The 20,858-nt window shown below is 42.3% G+C and overlaps 2 protein-coding genes across 2 annotated transcripts; both read right to left on the bottom strand.

Annotated features, from left to right (window-relative positions):
- Positions 1-3,525: 3,525 nt before the first annotated feature.
- TUBA8 (tubulin alpha 8) lies at positions 3,526-6,732 on the bottom strand. Its single transcript, XM_032207498.1, has 4 exons — positions 6,690-6,732; positions 5,826-5,974; positions 4,607-5,287; positions 3,526-3,813 (listed from the first exon to the last, which is right to left on the bottom strand). Exons 1-4 carry the CDS (start codon positions 6,715-6,717, stop codon positions 3,526-3,528), a joined length of 1,146 nt encoding a protein of 381 aa, XP_032063389.1. The 5' UTR covers positions 6,718-6,732.
- Positions 6,733-16,194: 9,462 nt separating this feature from the next.
- LOC116487630 (tubulin alpha-2 chain) lies at positions 16,195-20,736 on the bottom strand. The gene is made up of 5 exons (XM_032184735.1): positions 20,610-20,736; positions 19,074-19,287; positions 18,338-18,486; positions 17,234-17,914; positions 16,195-16,488 (listed from the first exon to the last, which is right to left on the bottom strand). Exons 1-5 carry the CDS (start codon positions 20,610-20,612, stop codon positions 16,195-16,197), a joined length of 1,341 nt encoding a protein of 446 aa, XP_032040626.1. The 5' UTR covers positions 20,613-20,736.
- Between the last annotated feature and the right edge of the window lie 122 nt (positions 20,737-20,858).

The raw sequence follows: 20,858 nt of genomic DNA, 5'->3' as shown, positions 1-20,858 counted from the left end.
GGAGCCTGCCTGATAGAAGGGAGGAAGAGAGAAAGAACTGTGAAGCCATAAATTGCCCAGAGACGGGTAAACCACCTAAGCAGATTGACATCAGAGGTTAAATAGGAGCTAGGTCTGACAGATCTGCATAAACCAGTGAGGAAGTGTGCAGGTGACGTGGCTTTTGGTAGTGATTCCTGTGAGAGCCTGGGTACTAGATTAAGAGGAGCATATGTCTTGTTTAAGAATATTTTAAGGTTTGCTTGTGGAATCTGGTTGTGACACCCCACTTCCAAAATGGGTATTGGGCAGAAACCTGAGCCTGGAAGATACACTTAGTTGATGGGATGACTAAAGGTGAATAAATTCGGTGTTTGGGGCCCAAATACACTGACTATTGAGCGTCATGGTATAGTAGCACTTTGAAAAAAGCTGCTTGCTCCTGGTAACTGCCACAGAACTTATACAGTAAATAAAATAACCCATAAAATAGATAATCAGGATGTGATTTTAAAAGCACTCAGGGAGTTAGGAACTCCACCCCCGTTGTTTCAGGACACATGATGTACGCCACACTGGATCAGTGACGTCAAGTTCTTCATTGCATCAATTTCAGTAGTTTTTCAAGGAAGAAGGCAAGTGCTTCCTCTGCCTTTTTTTTTTTTTTTTCTTTCATTTACAAAATTTCCTGTTTCTGATTTTGGTCCCAGTTCAGGAAAGAACTTTGAGGGGAGCCATTTAAGAATCTAAATACAATCAGTGTGGGTAATACGTATTCATGTTGTTTCAGTTTAAGTACATAAGCAAGTATATCATGAATAGGGATATTCTTCTAAAGAGAGGCATTTTTGGTACTCCATAAGTACCTAGTTTATTATAATGATCTAGATAATTAAATGCATGCAATGCATACAGCATGTACAAGTTTTATGTGACGTACTGCAAACTGTAACCGCCAACAGAAATAGAAATCACAGAATACCCTGACTGGAAGGGATCAATATCTACATGAGGAAGATCACAGAATAGTTAAGGTTGGGAGGGACCTCTGGAGGTCATCTGGTCCAAACCTCCAGCTCAAACAGTGCCACCCAGAGCAGAGATCACTCTGGATGGCAGCACAACCCTCTGGCATATTGACCACTCCTCCCAGTTTTGTGTCATCTGCAAATTTGCTAAGGGTACACTCTGTGTTCAGTTCTGTTCAACATATTCATTAATGATTTGGATGATGCTGCCATCCAGAGAGACCTCCCTTGGCAGGTAGGAGAGGTGGGCCGACAGAAGCTCATGGAGTCCCACGAGGAGAAGCACAGAGCCCTGCCGAGGCACCAGGACGTGCTAGGGGCCACCCAGCTGGAAAGCAGCTTGGCAGAAAAGGGCCTGGAGGTCCCGGTGGGCACCGACTGGACATGAGCCAGCAACGTGCCCTTGGCTAGCAGTAACCGGGGCTGCATTAGGCAGGGCATTGCCAGCAGGCCAGGAAGGTGATCCTTCTCTACTCAGCACTGGTGAAGCCACACACAGAGTCCTGTGTCTGCTGCTGGGCTACCCAGCACAAGACACGTGGAGATACTGGAGAGAGTCCAATGAAAGGATAGTTAGGGACTAATGAAAGGCTGAGACAGCTGGGACTATTTCACTTGGAGAACAAAAGGCTCAGGGAGAATCTTATCAATGTACATAAATATTTGAAGGGAGGGTGCAAAGAAAATGGAACCAGGCCCTTTTCAGTGTTTTCCAGTGACAGGTCAAGAGGCAATGGACACACACTGAAACAGAAGGTTCCATCTGAATGTTAGGAAACTTTTTTTATTGTGCTGATGATTAAGCCCTGGCACAGGTTGCCCAGAGAGATTGTGGAGTCTCCCTCTTCGGAGATTTTCTAAAGCCATCTGGACGTGGTCCTGGTGACTGTGCTGTAGGTGTCCCTGCATAAGCAGGGGATTTGGACCAGATGGCCTCCAGAGGCCATTCAACTTGCCCTTCCAGCTTCAACCGTTGTGTGATTGTCTGGATCATTAATGAAGATGTTGAACACAGCTGGACCCAGTATTGATGCCTAAGGTACACCACTAGTTACTGGCCTCCAACTTTGCACCACTGATCCGCACCCTTTAGTCTTGGCTGTTCAGACAACTTACAATCTGCTTCACTGCTCGTCCAGCCTGTACTTCAACAGCTTCTCTACGAGGATCTGATCAGAGACTGTCAAAAGCCTTACTGAAGTCTAGGTAGGCTGTACTCACTGCTGTCCCCTAATCTACCAGGCTACTCATTTCGTCATAGAAGTTTATCAAGTTAGTCAGGCACGACTTGGTGAATCCATACTGACTACTTCTGTTGGTTGTCTTGCTGTTCATGTGCCTGTAAGTGGTGTCCAGGATTAGCTGCTCAAGGATCAAGGGACGCTGACCAACATATAATTCCCTGGATCCTCTTCCTTGCCTTTTTTGAAGATAGGAGTGACATTTGCTTTCTTCCAGTCTTTGGGCACTTGCCATGATCGATAAAAGATTATCCAGAGTGGCCTCGCAGTGACTCCTGCCGGCTCCCTCGCTTGTGGGTGCATTCCATCAGGACCCTATATCTAGATAAAAAATTGCTGAGGGTTCTCCTAGTCAAGAAAGACTGTCATTGCCTAGGATGTGAATCCTATCAATACAAAATCTTTGATCACTACTTTGAATTATCTTTGAGTGAGCATTCAAATATCTGTATTGCATACTCACTTGCAGGTGGTTCGCTAAGTAAACATTGCCACAGATGGCACCATGGTCTGCTCAGTAAAGTAGAGAATGCTGCTTGCAGAGGAAGAACCATTCAGGTAAATACTTAAATGTTTTATGACTCAATAGGGATAATGTAAAAAGAAAAAATGGTGTTTGTTTCTTTGTTTGTTTGTTTTAAAGAGGCAATTTTCTCACTTAGAGAATTTCAGAGAAATTTCAGAAAAAAAGATTTCACCTGCTGCAGCCATAAAGCCTTGGATCCAACCAAAAGGGATATTTGTTTCAAGGCATAGGTATTTATCCTCCAAATCTGGAAAAAAAAAGCACTGCTTTAACATTTCTGATTAAAATGTTTTATCAGAAGTAGTGTTTCAAAGAAACAGAGGATAGTGAACCACAGAGCAGAGGATCCATTTCTCCAAAGTCATTATTTTTTGCAATGCCAACAAGCAGAAGGCAAAAGTATGCCAAATTTGAGATTTGAAATCTATGCTGTTTCACCATGCTCCACTATAAGCTTGTATATATTGGACTACAGTGTTTTTACTGTATGTTAGAGCTTGAAGAGGCTTACGTTAAATGTGCAAGGAATGAAAGCAACACTTTGTGCATCACTGGGAGTGGTGGCACATTACTACAACTGATCATATCTTACAGTGCAATTTACTTGTGGTGTATGGAATAAAAAATGTCCTTACATGACCCCTTCTATATTTCTGTATATTGCATACAAAGGGGTGACATAATGGCAGACGTACAATACAGTGATACAGAGACAATTCTGGGCTCACTGGGAGCAAAATATAGTTTAAAATTACTCCCCATCGTTTTCTTCTTCAAATGAGTCAGTTCCCACTTCTTCATAGTCCTTCTCCAGGGCAGCTAGGTCCTCACGAGCCTCTGCAAATTCTCCTTCCTCCATACCTTCACCCACATACCAGTGCACAAAGGCTCTCTTGGCGTACATCAGATCAAACTTGTGGTCGAGCCTTGCCCAGGCCTCTGCAATGGCTGTGGTGTTGCTCAGCATGCAGACTGCTCGCTGAACTTGGGCGAGGTCTCCGCCAGGAACTACTGTGGGAGGTTGATAGTTGATCCCAACCTGGAATTAGGAATATAAGAGAAATAAGAAAAAGTGCAGGAAGCAGTCACAGAGTAGAAAAAAGCGTGAGTAACATTATGGATGCTGCGGTAGAGGGGTGCCACTATCAAAACTACTGAATGGCACCTGCCAAAAAAAAATAAATAAGGTTATACATAGTTTGATACATGATCATTTTAATAGCTGTTTAATGCACACTGGCAACTTCCTGGCTTTCTAAACAGCTACACAACACTGAACATACAGTTTTACCAAGGTAACTCTGTACAAACTAATACAGAAAGTTGGTACCTGGTTAAAAGTGTTCAGTTTATTAAGCAAGCTTTTTGAATGACAAATGTTTTCCAATGTTAATGTCTGTATTGCTGTAGAAATTATGGTTCTCAGCACTACTGTGTAGCCAAAGGAGACATGCTGTATAAGATTTCTGTGTGGGAGGGTTAATTGACAGCTTCTGTAATATCAGCATTACCTTTATTGAATGTATTAGTTTCAGTGTTTCCTTAGTTTTAGTTGCTGCTTCAGAGGGAACACTCACTGTCTTTTACACATTCAGCTCTGAAAATAATCCTTCTTTAGATTTTAACTCATACACATCAAATATCCTTTTATGTAAGTATTTACAATTCTGTGTCAGTGGGATGTCATTAGGAGAAAGGCCGCATTGTATACACACACACACCTTTCTTAGGTTCATTCTTCTCACTAGTGAAAAACATGCAAGATCTAAAACTTTAAATACAAGTTTTCAGCTAGACTTTAAGCGTTAAAGAGAAACTCATGGCATTCTCACCTTGAAGCCTGTTGGACACCAGTCAACAAACTGGATATTTCTCTTGGTCTTGATGGCAGCAATTGCTACATTGACATCTTTGGGAACTACATCACCACGATAGAGCATGCAGCAGGCCATGTACTTCCCATGTCGTGGGTCACACTTCACCATCTGGTTGTTGGGCTCAAAGCAGGCATTGGTGATTTCAGCCACCGAGAGCTGCTCATGATATGCTCTGTCAGAGGAGATGATGGGGGCGTAGGTCACTAAGGGGAAGTGGATGCGTGGGTAGGGAACCAGGTTTGTCTGAAACTCTGTCAGATCCACATTGAGGGCACCATCAAAGCGCAGCGAGGCGGTGATGGAGGAGACAATCTGGCTGATGAGGCGGTTGAGGTTAGTGTAAGTTGGGCGCTCAATGTCCAGGTTTCTGCGACAGATATCATAGATAGCCTCATTGTCCACCATGAAAGCACAGTCTGAGTGTTCCAGGGTGGTGTGTGTGGTGAGGATAGAATTGTAGGGTTCCACCACAGCGGTGGAGACCTGAGGGGCAGGGTAGATGGCAAACTCTAGTTTGGACTTCTTCCCATAATCCACAGAGAGGCGCTCCATCAGCAAGGAGGTGAAGCCAGAGCCAGTGCCCCCACCAAAGCTGTGGAAGATCAAGAATCCCTGCAGTCCAGAACAGGCATCTGTCTAGAAACCAAAAGAGAAAGGACTAAGAATAGTGGCTGTAAAATAATGAAAGACTACGTTTGCTTATTCTGAGGTGAAGGAGAGAGCAGTTATCAGCAGTATACAGGACATGTTTCAGGTCCTTCTTGAGAAGGAATTGCTGATAATCCTGTTCTTTTCTTCCTTCACTGGTTCAATTTCTGACATACAAATTAGCCTCTTACCTATAGAGCTTTTTTCTCTGAACTTCACACTTCTTTTAGTTAGTCTAACTGAAACCAGCAACGTACCTAATCCAACCTTCTGTATCAGTCTGGGTGCTCTAGTGCTGTGCTAATGACGAAGAATTACATATTCAGAACCATCTTTTAAGAATATCTGGAGCCATACAACCAGAAAGTGAACTGCTAGACTTCCTTCTCTTGGATTAGTAAGGATGCCTCTGTATGTCTTGCAATTACTTTTCTAAACTGTTAGTTTGATTTGTAGGTAGGAAGCTTCCTGTTCTGCACTTCTTCCTTCAGCAGAACCAAACTACTACAAAACTACTGTGACTTACCAGCTTACGAACACGATCAAGTACCACATCAATGCTTTCCTTGCCAATGGTGTAGTGGCCACGGGCATAGTTATTAGCTGCGTCTTCCTTTCCAGTGATCAGTTGTTCTGGATGGAAAAGCTGACGGAAGGTGCCAGCCCGCACTTCATCTGACCAAGAGAGAGAAATTGTAAGAAACTGCGTGGCTGTGCTCCAACTGCCAGCAAGTTGGCAAGCTTTCAGTCATGGGAGGCCTTGACCCAGAAATGAACAAAAAAAAAACAGGTGCTGGAGAAGGGAAAACTGTTTCCTAAGAATATTTTCATTGTTGCATTCTGTTGATTTGTTGTAGTAACTGTATCCATCTGCAAAAGCTGTTCTTTTCTCAAGAACTTTGCCAAGTACAAATCACAAGAAAAACAGTGTGACTTGGAAGAAAAAATTTGGGTTCTTCCCAGGCGCCCCAAATGAGATTTTAGAAATCTCATTTTTTCCTGGAAAGAAACTGTCAGCCTCACACTTTGAATCCAAAGTGGAGAAAAAAAGCAGAACTCAGGCGGCAAAAATGTCATGATAAACAAAACTAAGAGTTAAAGGTTTTTGCAAAGAAAAGTCATACAAACCATGAATACTAGCTACTGAACTGCTGGTGATCCTGCCATTTCTAGGTTTGTAACACCTACAGAGATAACAGAGTCATGACAGAATCTGGCATTCATTGTCACAAGAAAATTAATTTTATTCTGTCTGAAGGGAGACCAAGATACAAAGGGTGTGCTTCTTTGTTCTAGTGGAGGATGGTGACACACCATTGTAATATTAGGAAGAGTAAGCTCTTCTCCATTTTCTAGGAATGTAAAAAAATAAAATTATTTTTATACTGACCTACTACACTTGGTTCCAAATCCACCATTACAGCCCGTGGCACGTGCTTCCCAGTGACTGTTTCATTGAAAAACGTGGTAAAAGAGTCATCGTAGTTGAGTTGACTGTTCTGGTCCTTGAAGGTGCCATCCGGCTGAATGCCATGCTCCAGGCAGAAGAGTTCCCAGCACGCATTTCCTATCTGAACTCCAGCCTGGCCGACATGAATGGAGATGCACTCACGCTAGGGAGAGAGAGCAGAGAGAGGGTCAGGAAACCCAATGTGCATTAATATTCCTTATTCCTAACAGTTACGTTTTCCCAGCTTTTCAAAAATATTGTTTGTCACTGGCAGCATTTCATTTGTTTGTTTGACCTCATGGCTACAGTGAGACTGTATGCATACAGACAAAAGGTTGGTACAGCTCTTTAAAAATGGAGCTCTATGTGCAGTAACACATGAGTACATGAAAGTAAGTTGAAAAAATACATAATTTCAGATACACAAAACCCACCTTTCCTCTTACAGATTGGCTATGCTGAGGAACACATCCCAGTTGAGTTTATTTTTACTTCAGGCTGGAACCTGACACAGCCATATGGTATTTTTCAACCGTATGTAACCCAAGACAGGTGATGTCTTTGGATCCTTTTACCCTCTGATAGCACACCAGAGTGGAAACTTGGAAGAACTCCTTTCAGCAGTATTCACCTCAGGAAATGATTTCAGATTCTCTCAGCTGAAAAATGTTCTTTCAAGCTCCTGAACCAGCTGTGAATTTTACACTGCAGGTGCACTTCTTATTAAGGCACTGTCACTGCATACAATGTGCTTATTTACATAATTTTGAACATAATTGTTGTGGTAGCTTTTAACGTTAATGAAAGGGAAACAACGTATGTAATACCAGACTAAACTAGGCAGATGCCAACTGCTGAAAAGCCTTTGCACTCTGAGTACAAGAGAATGAAGAACCTGGTGCTGGATTTTATAAGTTCAGAAAAAGAATCATAGAGCAGATAGTTCTGAGTTGGTCCAGACTTTTATGCCACTGAGTGAAGGGAAAGGAAGTTTTGTAAGTAAGGCAGTTACAGACCATGTGGAGTTTTTCAGCCTCCGTTTCTGCTTTGGAGCAATTGTAATTGTAGTCTTCTGAGCTCCACCTTTGTGATCTCAATAGCCCTGACTACACTAGTGAGTGAAAAAGTCTGGATAGCCTGTGCTGACTGATAATTAGCACACACTCTGGCACAGTTTTGGCTTGTGCCAGTTCATACTTAACGAGACAATGCTTAAGCCCCATTCAGAGGACAACTTGTTGTCAAGAATGGTTTCCAGAGAGCAGCTCATTCACTACTGCCTGACTTTGGAGAGGGAAAAAGATGCCTAAGTATGAAGTGGGGTATGCTACCTCATCTCAAGGCCAGATAATGGTCCCCAGTCATTTTTAGTTTGTAATGTAGATATATCCAATGACAAAAGAGCAGGTATAGCCAGTAAACTTATTATTATTATTATTATCTATCATTAATTATTATTATTAACTATTATTATTATCATGTAACTGCTAATCCTGCAAACTCATCCTGTGACCTGACAATCAAATATATCTTCCCCAAACACTAAATTCTCAGGCAGAATGTATGACCAGTGATGTCTCTGGAGCAGTTTTCTTCACAAATTAGCAATAACTAAACCTATTTTTCAGAAGCAAGTGGAGTTTTAGAAGTCACCACTGCCACAGGTGGTCATCCTCAGAAGTTCACGTGAATGTGGAAAATCAATCTAAATATTTCATTCAACGAAATATATTATTTCTATTCCTCAGAAGTTCACATGAATGTGGAAAATCAATCTAAATATTTCATTCAAGGAAATATATTATTTCTATTCACCACTCATTTTTAAGTTGCTGACTCAGGATTCATTTGTGGCAGCATATGCAACATGCTCTGAAGTGTACTTGTGCAACCTTGTTTTTTTCAGTTCAGTTGTGCAAAAGTATCTGAGTTATTTGAGTGATGATGAGTCTTCATTGACTGGTATGTTGTAGTAGAGTCACAATCTGGAGGAGTACTCAGGAGAAACTGAAGGCAAATTTGGGCTTAACAAGTTCAATTAATACTGGTTTTGCACAATGCAAACTCATGCTCTTCATTTAGATCCCAATGTGAATCTACAAGGCTGACAGCAAGAAAGAAAAAAATCTCTTTCCTTTTAAACACAGAAATGAGGCAAGGTGACTTTTTAACAGAATATCTTCTAGAGCAAAGCTACAATTAAAAGTCAAGCAATACTTGGAACCATTTTTTAAAATCAGCAATCTTTTTTTTTTTTTTTTTTTTTTTTTTTTTTTCTTTCACAGATGTAACAAGTGAATGTTGCCTTAGAAAGTTAATATTGTAGATCTTAGTATAGGACTACAGTCAAAAACTGCAGAACCAGTTCCTTTCCTTTTAGACTGAGCTTCCAGTGGCACTGGTTTGAAGCAGTACCTCAACTCTGCCTTTTGAGCCAGGATTCCTGCTGTGACTGGTTTCAATTCCCGTCTTCTATCCCAGCTATCATTTGGAAATATTCTGACAAGTAGAGAAGACAGTAACAGGGATTTAATTTTGCATAGTAAATGGCTTTAAAATAGATGTCAGACTTTTAGCAGGAAAAAGAGTGGGCCTTCTTCAGAGTCACAAGCAAAGTAAACTGATCTCTACATGATATTTAAATTTTGAGCAGACTCCAAACTCGTATTTCGCATTGCATCACTGATGTGCTGGGTCCTATCTTACATATTGTGAACCTGACCTTTTATCCAGCAAGAGACAGTAGAAAGGGTCCTTCATGAAATGAAACCTATGACTGCTTTGATTGTTAAAACAACAGATTACTACCTGGCCTAAATATTTACTGTAAAAAGACAGGCTTTAGTCTTGCAGATGTTCACTGCTATTCCTGAAACATACTCACTACCCTAACTGTAGAAGGCTTGGTCTGTCTTAAGGCATGACGAACGTACAGAAGCGCGTCCCTTGCCTGTGAAATGAGCGCTCTCATTTTGGGTCTACAGCTGTACTGGCAGAGAGTAACATAGTTCTCCACACCAGAATAAGACTCGGTGCTAGACATAAATCAGTACAAGGTGATTTTTTTATTTTTCACTTTATAAGAGGTTTTGAGATGTTTCTATGGATCTATTCAAAATCTATTAAAAATATTTCTTATTTACTTCAGCACATACACGTATAAAAACCTTCATGCACTCCAGAAACACACATATACATTGTATAACTATGAACAGTACGGCCATTGGGGGTGAATTAATATAAAACAGATACAAAGGTAAGTAACCTCTCTGTTTTATTTCTAAAGGATTATTTCATACGAAAATTAACTTGTCTTGAGAAAATATAGTCACAACAGAGAATACTAGAAAGCAAAGACTCCCAATCTAATTCATCTTATAATTTTACTAATTTGAGACTCTCTGAAGAAAACGTTGGATCAGCATGCCTTACTGCCCCGGTGAGGTATTCTGACACTCCTCCATGCTACGACTAGCGAGGGAGATCAGACTTTGTGGCACAAACCACTGATTATGGCAAATCCCCCTGGCTGCCCTCACCCATAATCCTCCCGGTCCCAGTATGGGGATGTGTGTGATCCCACACATCCCCCCTTACCATGGTGTCTCCAGTGGTGTTCCCTTCCCTCTCAGATCAGTGATAGCAGGTCTTTGCAGGAGCTCAGCTTTGAGCTGCAGGGCAGGAGGCAGCCTGGCCAGTACCAGGCACCTGCTGCTGCACTTCAGTGTCATAGTGCTCTGGGGAATAGGTCAGAGACTCCTCAGTTCTGCCTTCTGCATCACCGCCTCCTGCCCTCCCAGCCACCCCACGTATGCAAATTCATCCAGATAGGCAGGGCTCAGATCTACCCCAGATTTCAGATTTAGTCTCATCTGGTTCTGCATGATTTTTAAATTTGAGTGCAGCCATGTAACACGTTTCATACTATGCTTTCTAACACCTGAGTACTATATGTACATGTCACATGCAAGAGAGATGCCATCCCAATTCCCTGTTCTGACAGCATGCCAAGAATCATTCCTAAATTTTCCAAAAAAATCATTCCTAAATTTTCCATTCATTGTCTGACAGCATGCCAAGACTCATTCCTAAATTCCAATACAGAAGATCAAGAGTGCATAAGGAAATATGAATGGAACAGAGAAGGGCAGAAGACAAAGCAAAAATTGAGAACTGAAACATAAATGTAGTTACTGTTTTGAAGTGTGCTCTTAAATGCTGGCCTGACTTATTTCTGCCCATACTCCAGCTGTCTCTCTGTTAGCATTTCAATCCTTCTATTGCTTCTCTTTCTAGGTACAGCCATCTGGGCTCTCAGCAGCATGGGACAGCTTTCAGTGTAGAGTCTAACTTGTCTGTTGAAATACAGAAAGAAATTTGGTTCCCATTGCAGTACTTACTGCAAGAAATAGCTGGAGGCATCACACAAATGTTCAGACACCAAATTAGGGCAGTCTCCTCCACTTTTTTTTTTCTTCCTGCATTAGCTCAGCACTGGAAAGAATCAGCTTCACTCAGTGGACAAATCCTCATCATTTCAACTCTTTGGTTACAAAAATTGCGAGAGGCACTCTTAATTACTTTAATCTGGGTATTATGTATCCCATCTTTAGAAATATGCTATTTAGTATGATGTTTGATCAGCAGAAATATAAATTCCCAATTCCTAAATTTTAGGTTAATCTACTTTGCTATGGTATTAATAGATTGTTCTGCTACTGTTGACAACCAGCATCAAAGTATATTCTGCTTTAACTCCTACATTTTAACTACACAAAGTAGTTTGTGCTGTTTTTTATAAGCTCACATTTACTTTGGTATATTCTTTGTGTGTGTGTGTGTGTGTGTGTGTGTGTGTGTGTGTTCTTTACAAAAACCTGCAAATCCCTCCTCTGATTTTGGCTAGGAAAAGCTGCAAAGGAAGGTTTCCCATGATAATTTCTGTCTGCTGCTTCTTCAGAAAGCCATCAGATCATCATAGCTTTAAGGCAGAGGAAGATTGCTCCAGTGTTCTCCCAGTGGAACTTGTAACATCCCAGTCCAGCTCGTGTGCTAGGCAATCTGAAATGTCAAAGCTCACAGCACCACCAGATGTAGAGCTCTGTTCAGAGAATCATCTCAGGAAAAAGTCTCACAGCAAATACTTTAGACAATCCAGTACCCACATCCTCTTAGGCATTTTTTGAGTCAACGTGTCAGATCTCACAGCTACCAAAGCACTCTGAATTACTAAGCCATTTGCAACTTAGTCCATTGTCATGGTTCCGCTCGAGTGGGCAGCCGAGTTCCACCACAGCCACTCTCTCACTCCCCCTCCTCAGAGAGGAACGGGGAGAAAATACGATGAAAAGGGCTCAAAGGTTGAGATAAGGACAAAGAGATCACGTAGTAATTATTGTAACGGGCAAAACAAACTGCATAGGGAGATAGTAAGATTTATTGCTTATTACTAACAAGCTAAAGAAGTGAGAAACAAAGGAAAGAAACCAAAAGCACCTTCCCCCCCCAATCCACCCTCTTCTTCCTCCTCCCCCTGAGCAGCGCAGGGGAACAGGGGAATGGGGGTTATGGTCAGTCTACAGCACTTCTCTGCCGCTCCTTCTCGGTCACTCTCATCCCCTGTGCTGTGGGGTCCCTCCCATGGGATGCAGTCCTTGACGAACTGATCCGGTGTGGGCTTTCCACAGGCAGCGGCTCTTCCAGAACTGCTCCAGATATGGGTCCGTACCACGGGGTCCATCCCTCAGGAGCAAACTGCTCCAACCTGGCTCCCCCACGGGCAGCAGCTCCTGCCAGGCTCCCTGCTCCTCCAAGGTCTTCTCTCCACGGTCTACAGGTCCGGCCTGGAATCTGCTCCGGCAGGGGCCTTCCACAGGCAGCAGCCTCCATTGGTGCAGGGCCACCTGCTCCACCGTGGTCTCCTCCACGGGCTGCAGCGTGGAACCCTGCTCCACCGTGGTACTCCGTGGGCTGCAGGGGGACAGCCTACTTCACCATGGTCCTCACCACAGGCCGCAGGGGACTTCTGCTCCAGCACCTGAAGCACCTCTCCCCCTCCTTCTTCACTGACCTTGGCGCCTGCAAAGCTGTTCCTCACTCCTCTCACTCTCCCAGCTGCTGTGTGGCGCAGCGTTTTTTTCCCTGTCTTAAATCTGCTCTCACAGAGGCGCAAACAACATCACTCATTGACTCAGCTCTGGTCAGCAGTGGGGCCCTTACCAAACATGGGGCAGCTTCTAGATCCTTCTCACAGAAACCACCCCTATGGCTCCCTGCTACCAAAACCTTACCACGTAAACCCACTACATCCATGTCTGCACTTTCTCTGTTCCTCCATTGCCCTTCTCCTCTCTTCTGAAGTAGGCAGGGAGAGCACCTCTTTGACTCTGTGTTAATCACTCCTCTGCCCATACCACTCAAACTCAACTGTCCCAAGACTACAGACTTGCCAGTCTTGTGTTGCCCAGCAGATCTGGGCATAGTATTTTTCATGAAGTGTGGATTTCCTTATTTTGTGCTGTCCACCCCTGTTTCTGAGTGCTTAGGCAGAAAGCCCTCAGTCTTGATTCAGAGGGTAACCTGAAAGCACAGCGTGGGACTGCTCCCAGGTACCAGTGAGTTTCTGTGACTCCAGGGTGGACCTCTAGACTTTCTCCAGAGAAAGACCAGGCAGATGTCCTGGGCCTGGATTCTTGGAAAAAAGTCATCTTGCTCACTGCTGTCATTCAACCTGTGTGGGTAGATGGTGACCTGGCCTCTGGGCTTAACCTTCCTCATACAGGGTATGTCCCATACAGGCCTCGTCACAGACTAGACTCAGCTGGAAGGGTCTGGACGTGCTTCAAGGGCTTCCTGTGCTGTGCCATAGGTGCCCTCCAGAGCCACACAACAGAGCAGTGCCCTTGGGAGTTACCATCTCCAATCGTTTATGATATTAGCAAAACCCACCTCTTAGAGGGATTTAAAAAAAATAACACTCATACAAAACCCTGCACCTTTTTCTCTATTTAAAAATTTCTGAAAATAGATTTTTTTTTAATAATCTAGAGCTTAGAAGTACTGCACAACAGATCCTGAGCTCACAACCACTAAGTCCTGTGATCTATCAGTTCTCTTCTGCCTAGAGAGCTAAATAAGTTAACAGGCAAATGAAGGATGGTAACTTCTTTATCTCATGGAAGCCACCTCCTCTGCCAGATGTGCAGCCCTCCCTGCAGATACAGTTATCTAAGTGTCTCACTCAATACTGGAAGAATTGTAGATCAATTTGGAACAGTAATGTGCCAACTTACAAAACCATGCCTTCCTAAGAAGTTATTTTATATATTTATTATATAAAAACCTCTCTTGTTTTTAATTTTATGCATGTGTAGACAGTACATGGTGCACGTACTTTGCATTTCCCATGCATTGTGATACCTTCCTAAGTGAGATAAATGGGTCATACAAAGTCTTCCCTATGTCCCTTTTAGAGCTGTAGCCTGTCGTTCTGTTGCCACCTGCTGGGAGAACGGACAGCATCTCGCTTCAGGTGTTTCTGAAATCCTAGTCTAGTACCTCAGTATCTACGTAGGAATCAGCAATCTCGATAAGAAATAAGAAATCATCTCCCATGGTTTGGGAATTTCAGAACTAGAGGTTTTAAAATAAAGACCAACCATTCATTTTGCAAATTAAAAAGGCAAATTACATCAATTATGTTTCTGGATATGCCCACTTGTCTTTAAGACCTTTCAGCAAACCTAACAAACTGAGCCACCAGAAAGGAGACAACACTTCCTCTTAACAGTTTGGGCAAAACATAATGCAGTTCTGTAGCCCTGCTGGAATTGTAGGTAATGAGCATATGTTTCAGTGAAAACACTGATTTCTTTAAAATAAATTTATTTATTAAATATCAGTAATAAATCCAGCATTAAAGTGTGTTATGTATTAAAGCATTTTGGCCTGTCCATCCCCTCCAGGTGTCTCTTTGTTAGCATTATGGGAAACCTTCCAGATAACTGTGAGCACTTAAGCAAGTCAGACATGCATGGCAAGACAGACATAATGTCAGCACGACGGGCTTATTGTATTGCTTCATGTATTGTTCAAGCACAGCACTCCTTGACAGGTAACCCAAACATTCAGGGTTTGCTTTACCTTCTATTATACTTTTCCTCCCCTCCTAAATAGTTGCACAAGCCTCTAGATTTTCATCACTGTCCCTGTTTTTCTAACTTTACACCTTTATTTGGTATTTTCAGCTTTAGTTAGTACCCCCAGTAAGCTAACAGCCCCTTCACTTTCTGCTGATTTGAGCAAAGTCCCTACAACTCCCCTTTCACTATATGTAATGTCTAGTAGCTTCTCCTGCCATCATCTCATAAATTCAGACATAGGTTAGTGCTAGGCAGCCACTTTTCTTCTTCCGTTGTCTGCAACATCCAACAGTTTCTCTCGTTGTTACCAGTTTTACCTCAGGCCACAGCTGGCCATCTGCCTGCGTGCCTTAACAATATATTGTTCTAAAATCCTCAAGCAATGGGAATATACAAAAATATACCCTATGAAGACTAAAACGTGAAGCCATAGCTGTTCTTAGCCATCCCCCCTGTATCTATAACACATTCTTTGTCATGGTTCTGGTTTATTCCATCTCAGTAAGTCTGATGGAGCTGGTAATGCTTCTGTCCAGCGTGCCACATTTTAAGGTCATTTTAAGGCCTTTGACTGAGTCACGGATACTATTAGTTTAGGAATTACAACACAACTGTCGGCATACTTGCGCCTCCACACCACTCTAGTTATGATGGCTACACATTTGCTGCACAAGCATATCATGTTCTAAATCCACATTGAAGCAAAGAGTTGTCCAAGTTGTGTCCCTACTCTTGGCAGCTGGCAAAATCACACCTTCCAACCACCCCACACTGTGGATTGTGCAGAAGCAAGGGAACTCAGAGTAGGTGTGTGTTCTCAGCACCGACAGAATTCTCGCTGCATCTTAAAGTAGGGCAGCTTTACAAGCGTTATGTTTAGAACTAATATGAAATAAAGACTGAGAAGTTCAGGTAACTCCTCTTCACATAGTGTCTGTAGTAGTTGTGTGGGAAATTTTGAAGCAACAGAGTTCCTCAAATAATATTACAGCTGCGTGACTATCTTTATGTTGAATAAATGACAGTACAGAAGTCAAAGGAACTCTTCCTTCCACAAGTAAACTTCCTTTCAGGAATATATTAGCAAGAAATACGACAGCTGTTGTGTTCTAAGGCAAACTGACTGGTTTAGCTGGTTATGTGTCCTGTGCTTGCTGTCTTGTGGTCTCATAGTGGACAACTCACTGTTTACAGTCTACTAAGGTGCCAATGGACTTGGTACATGTGAGAAAAGTGAAAATGAAGCCACATGAAATAAAGAGACATAGAGACAATCTTATGCACATTAAAAGGCAGATTAAGTTTTAAGGTTGCCCTGCATCGTTTTCATCCTCAAATGAATCAGTTGCTACTTCCTCGTAGTCCTTCTCCAGGGCAGACAAGTCCTCTCGGGCTTCTGCAAATTCTTCTTCTTCCATGCCTTCACTTACATACCAGTGCACAAAGGCTCTCTTGGCATACATCAGATCAAACTTGTGGTCGAGCCTTGCCCAGGCCTCTGCAATGGCTGTGGTGTTACTCAGCATGCAGACTGCTCGCTCGACTTGGGCAAGGTCTCCTCCTGGCGTAGCCGTGGGAGGTTGATAGTTGATCCCAACCTGCAAACAACAGTAGAAAAAAGACAGTTGCAAAAAAAGTTACAAGAAAAGGGATAAAAAGAGGCAATAAATGGGTTAAGAAAATTGTAGAGCCACTGGTGAGTGGAAGAAAAAAAAAGTAAGGAAAAACACAAATTATGTTAGTGAAATCCCTGACAAGTCTAATGTCATTCAAGATATGTTTTGTGTGCAAGTCAGTTCCTACTCTCACCCAAGTAAAATAAAGAGCCACTGACCAGAACAGGACTCTCAATGAAGAAAAACACAAAAATGTGTTGATATGCTTGACAAAACTGGTGAAAGTGGCTGTTCATGGAGATACTGTAGAAATGTTTCACTTACCAACAATGTATTATTGATACAGTTTTGCTGTGTTGTTTCTTTTTTTTTTTTTTTTTTTTTAATCTCATCAAGGACACTCTCAGCAGTGTCTTTAGAATATAAGCCTTATCTTAATCTTTCTTTTAGAATGCAATATTTTAAGTTTAGAGTCTTACAGGGTTGACATTGTCCCAGTAATGAAAATAAAAATAGTATATACGCTCCCATTTACTTAAAGGCTTATAAGTCTGTGTCAGTGGGATGTCATTAGGAGAAAGGGCACATTTTATACACACATCTTTCTTAGGTTCATTCTTCTCACTAGTGAAAAACATGCAAAATCTAAAACTTTAAATACAAGTTTTCAGCTAAAATGAATTTGCTCATAAAACATGAAAGAGAAGCTCATGGCAGCCTTTCTCACCTTGAAGCCCGTTGGACACCAGTCAACAAACTGGAGGGACCTGTTGGTCTTGATGGCAGCAATTGCTACATTGACATCTTTGGGAACTACATCACCACGATAGAGCATGCAGCAGGCCATGTACTTCCCATGTCGTGGGTCACACTTCACCATCTGGTTGTTGGGCTCGAAGCAGGAGCTGGTGATTTCAGCCACCGAGAGCTGCTCGTGATATGCTCTGTCAGAAGAGATGATGGGGGCGTAGGTCACTAAGGGGAAGTGGATGCGTGGGTAGGGAACCAGGTTTGTCTGAAACTCTGTCAGATCCACGTTGAGGGCACCATCAAAGCGCAGTGAGGCGGTGATGGAGGAGACAATCTGGCTGATGAGGCGGTTGAGGTTAGTGTAAGTTGGGCGCTCAATGTCTAGGTTTCGGTGGCAGATATCATAGATAGCCTCATTGTCCACCATGAAAGCACAGTCTGAGTGTTCCAGGGTGGTGTGTGTGGTGAGGATAGAATTGTAGGGTTCCACCACAGCGGTGGAGACCTGAGGGGCAGGGTAAATGGCAAACTCTAGTTTGGACTTCTTTCCGTAATCCACAGAGAGGCGCTCCATCAACAAGGAGGTGAAGCCAGAGCCAGTGCCCCCACCAAAGCTGTGGAAGATCAAGAATCCCTGCAGTCCAGAACAGGCATCAGCCTGAAAAAAAAAACAACAGGAAAAGTAAAAGAATAAGTGAGCATATTTTAAATTAGACCCTCAGATAGAAACAGCAATACCCGCATGAGATGCACAGCAAAAGAGTTAGCAGTTTTACCAGAAAATCCACATCATCTGTTTTCCCCTGTAAATCTCAGGCTAGTGTATCACTAGAGCAATACATATACATGCATATATTTTTCCTAACAATAACAATGGTACAGCAATATTTAAGTTTTTCCATTTAAGTCTTCCACTCACATGAAAGCTAAGCTTGGACATCAAGTAAACACATTTTTCTGTTCTGAGCCAATGACAGGAGTAAAAACAAAATGAGAGCCACTATCAAAAAAAAAAAGTATGACATGTTACATCCCCTCCCACCCACCAAGTGTGTCCTGCTTCTAACGTAACAGTGCATACCAGTTTGCGGATACGATCTAATGCCATGTCAATTTTGTCTTTGCCAATGGAGTAGTGGCCACGTGCATAGTTATTTGCTGCATCTTCTTTTCCAGTGATCAGCTGTTCTGGGTGGAAAAGCTGCCGGTAGGTGCCAGTCCGCACTTCATCTGAACGACAAAGAAAATGTACAAGCTTAGAAGAGAACCCTCAGGTAAATTATTAGAAAATATTTGCAAGAGTAAAACATCTTTTAGGATACTCCTGCTTTCTGATTCTCCATGCTCCTGTCTTTCATGTAAATACGAAGAAAGCATTTTCCACAGTTAGCAAAAGAAAAATAAAATCGCACACACACACACACAAAGATTAGAAGGGAACCTCCCTAAGTAGTTTAAATTGTACTCATAACCAGTGCGGGTTTAGACAATAGTAAACTTTTGAGTTTATTATTAGTTAAGGCATCCATGACAGAATCAGTTTTCATCTAGCTGAAGGTGTCCCTGCCCATGGCAGGGAGTTGGAATTATATGATCTTTAAGGTCCCTTCCAACCCAAACCATTCTATGATTTTATGATCATTTCAATTGAGAATAACATATTTTAGTAATATTTCCTATTTAAAACTTTGAATATTCTACCTGGAGGTCAAGATCATCCCTAAAGATAAGGTAGAGTCCTGCTATTTGGTGATCTGAGCTTTGCCACACAGGAGAGTTAATTCATTTCACTTTTCCAGGACTGGTTCTATACTGACCTACTACCGTTGGTTCTAAGTCCACCATAATAGCCCGGGGTACATATTTTCTGGTGCTTGTCTCTCTGAAAAATGTGGCAAAAGAGTCGTCATTGCTGGGTGGGTCACTGAAGGTGCCATCTGGCTGAATGCTGTGTTCCAGACAGAAGAGTTCCCAACACGCGTTGCCAATTTGAACTCCAGCTTGGCCAATGTGAACAGAGATGCACTCGCGCTGTAGTGGGAAAATAAGGGGAATGGTGGGAAGAAAAAATGAGAATCGGTTTATAGACTGTTAGGATGCTATCTGAAACCCCAAATAAACCAATGATTACAAAAGTTTCCACAAGACTGGAATTAACAAAAAACATTCTAATACTTATTTTAAAATAAGTAGATAAGTATTTTGTCGTGTGCAGAAAGAGACGCTAAGGACAACTAGAGATTTGCAGCTGTGTCTACACATGATGTAGAATATGTACATGGTCTGTGTGTAAATACATGTAAGCCTGTACAGATAGAAAAACTGTATATAAATATACAAAATAAACTATAGTAGGTCCCAGCTGAGGAATGGCAGCTAAATCCAGTTGTCTGGGACAAGGTGCAGCTATGCTGCCTTATCGACATATAGAGAAAGCAAAGGGAATGAAGTATCTTCTGATCACTCAGCCTTCTATGAAACGAGTGTTAGGTGCAAAATAAGTTCATAGAAATTAAAGTAACTGGAATTAAAGTGTCCTTACTAGCTTAATTCATTCAACTCCTGAATGTTTCAGCTCATTCCCTGGGCAATTTTAATTTAATTTAAGAAGAGTTGACTTGCTGGAAATGTTTTCTACTAGATTCTCAAAACTGACTATGCAATCTAGGGAAACTGTTTTCTGTAGTCACAGAAACCCATCAGTTTGTAATCTAGGTGTACCACTGTGGCACTAATTCAATTAGGACCAAGTAAAAAGCAATAAGGAGACCAAAGGTATGCAAATTCAAAAATACTTTAGCACAGTAACTTGTCATTATGCAATTAATTTCATTATTGTGCCACCTGCATCTATTTGTAGCATTGTTCCATAAGGGGAAAACAAAACAAAACAAAACAAACAAACAAAAAACAAACATGCCTCTGCATGCTTGAGGATAAAAACAGGACTAGAAACAAATGCTGGAAGAGGCTGTCCTAATGCTTACCAACCTCACAAGAGGTTGTGGTAATCTTTTTCTTTCTCAATAACTGCTTTTGAAACCAGGCTCGACAGGCTTTTAATAAGGTTCACCCAACCTCTCAATTGCAAAACCTTGGACGCAGTACAAGAATTACAGATTTTCCCTGGTTTAGGCTACTCAAAAAAATGTAGAGAATCATGATGGCCTAGAAAGACCACAGGTTGTGAACATCCATCTTTGGTCCCCCTCTTTTAGTCACGGCTCTAACGCTGAAGCAAAAACATCCCCTCAGCCTTCCCACCTTCACTCAGCCCTTGACCAGAGCAGGGAGGAAACAAAGGCCAGCCTCACTGTTCCTTATCTCATAAAATAACCTGCTCCTTTCCTTACCATGGTTTCTCCTGTGTGTTTCTTTTCTGGATTGGATGCAGAAGCGGTGGTTACTGATGTTTCTACTGTTGTACAGGCAACCTGACGTGAGGGGGACAGTGCATTCTTCCTTCGCTGGTGGGGGCCTGCAGCATCACAGTGGAGGCAGGAGAGGTCACAATCGCTCCCAGGCAACCTTCCCATGGCACCTGCTCCACTTACATCACTAGCCTGCTTGCACCCAGCCCTATAGTCTGTCGTTAAGAAAGT

This window comes from Aythya fuligula, chromosome 1, assembly GCF_009819795.1.
Source record: "Aythya fuligula isolate bAytFul2 chromosome 1, bAytFul2.pri, whole genome shotgun sequence".
Taxonomy (NCBI): Eukaryota; Metazoa; Chordata; class Aves; order Anseriformes; family Anatidae; genus Aythya; species Aythya fuligula.
Note: the sequence above shows the minus strand (reverse complement) of the source record. Positions and strands in the feature narration are given on the sequence as shown.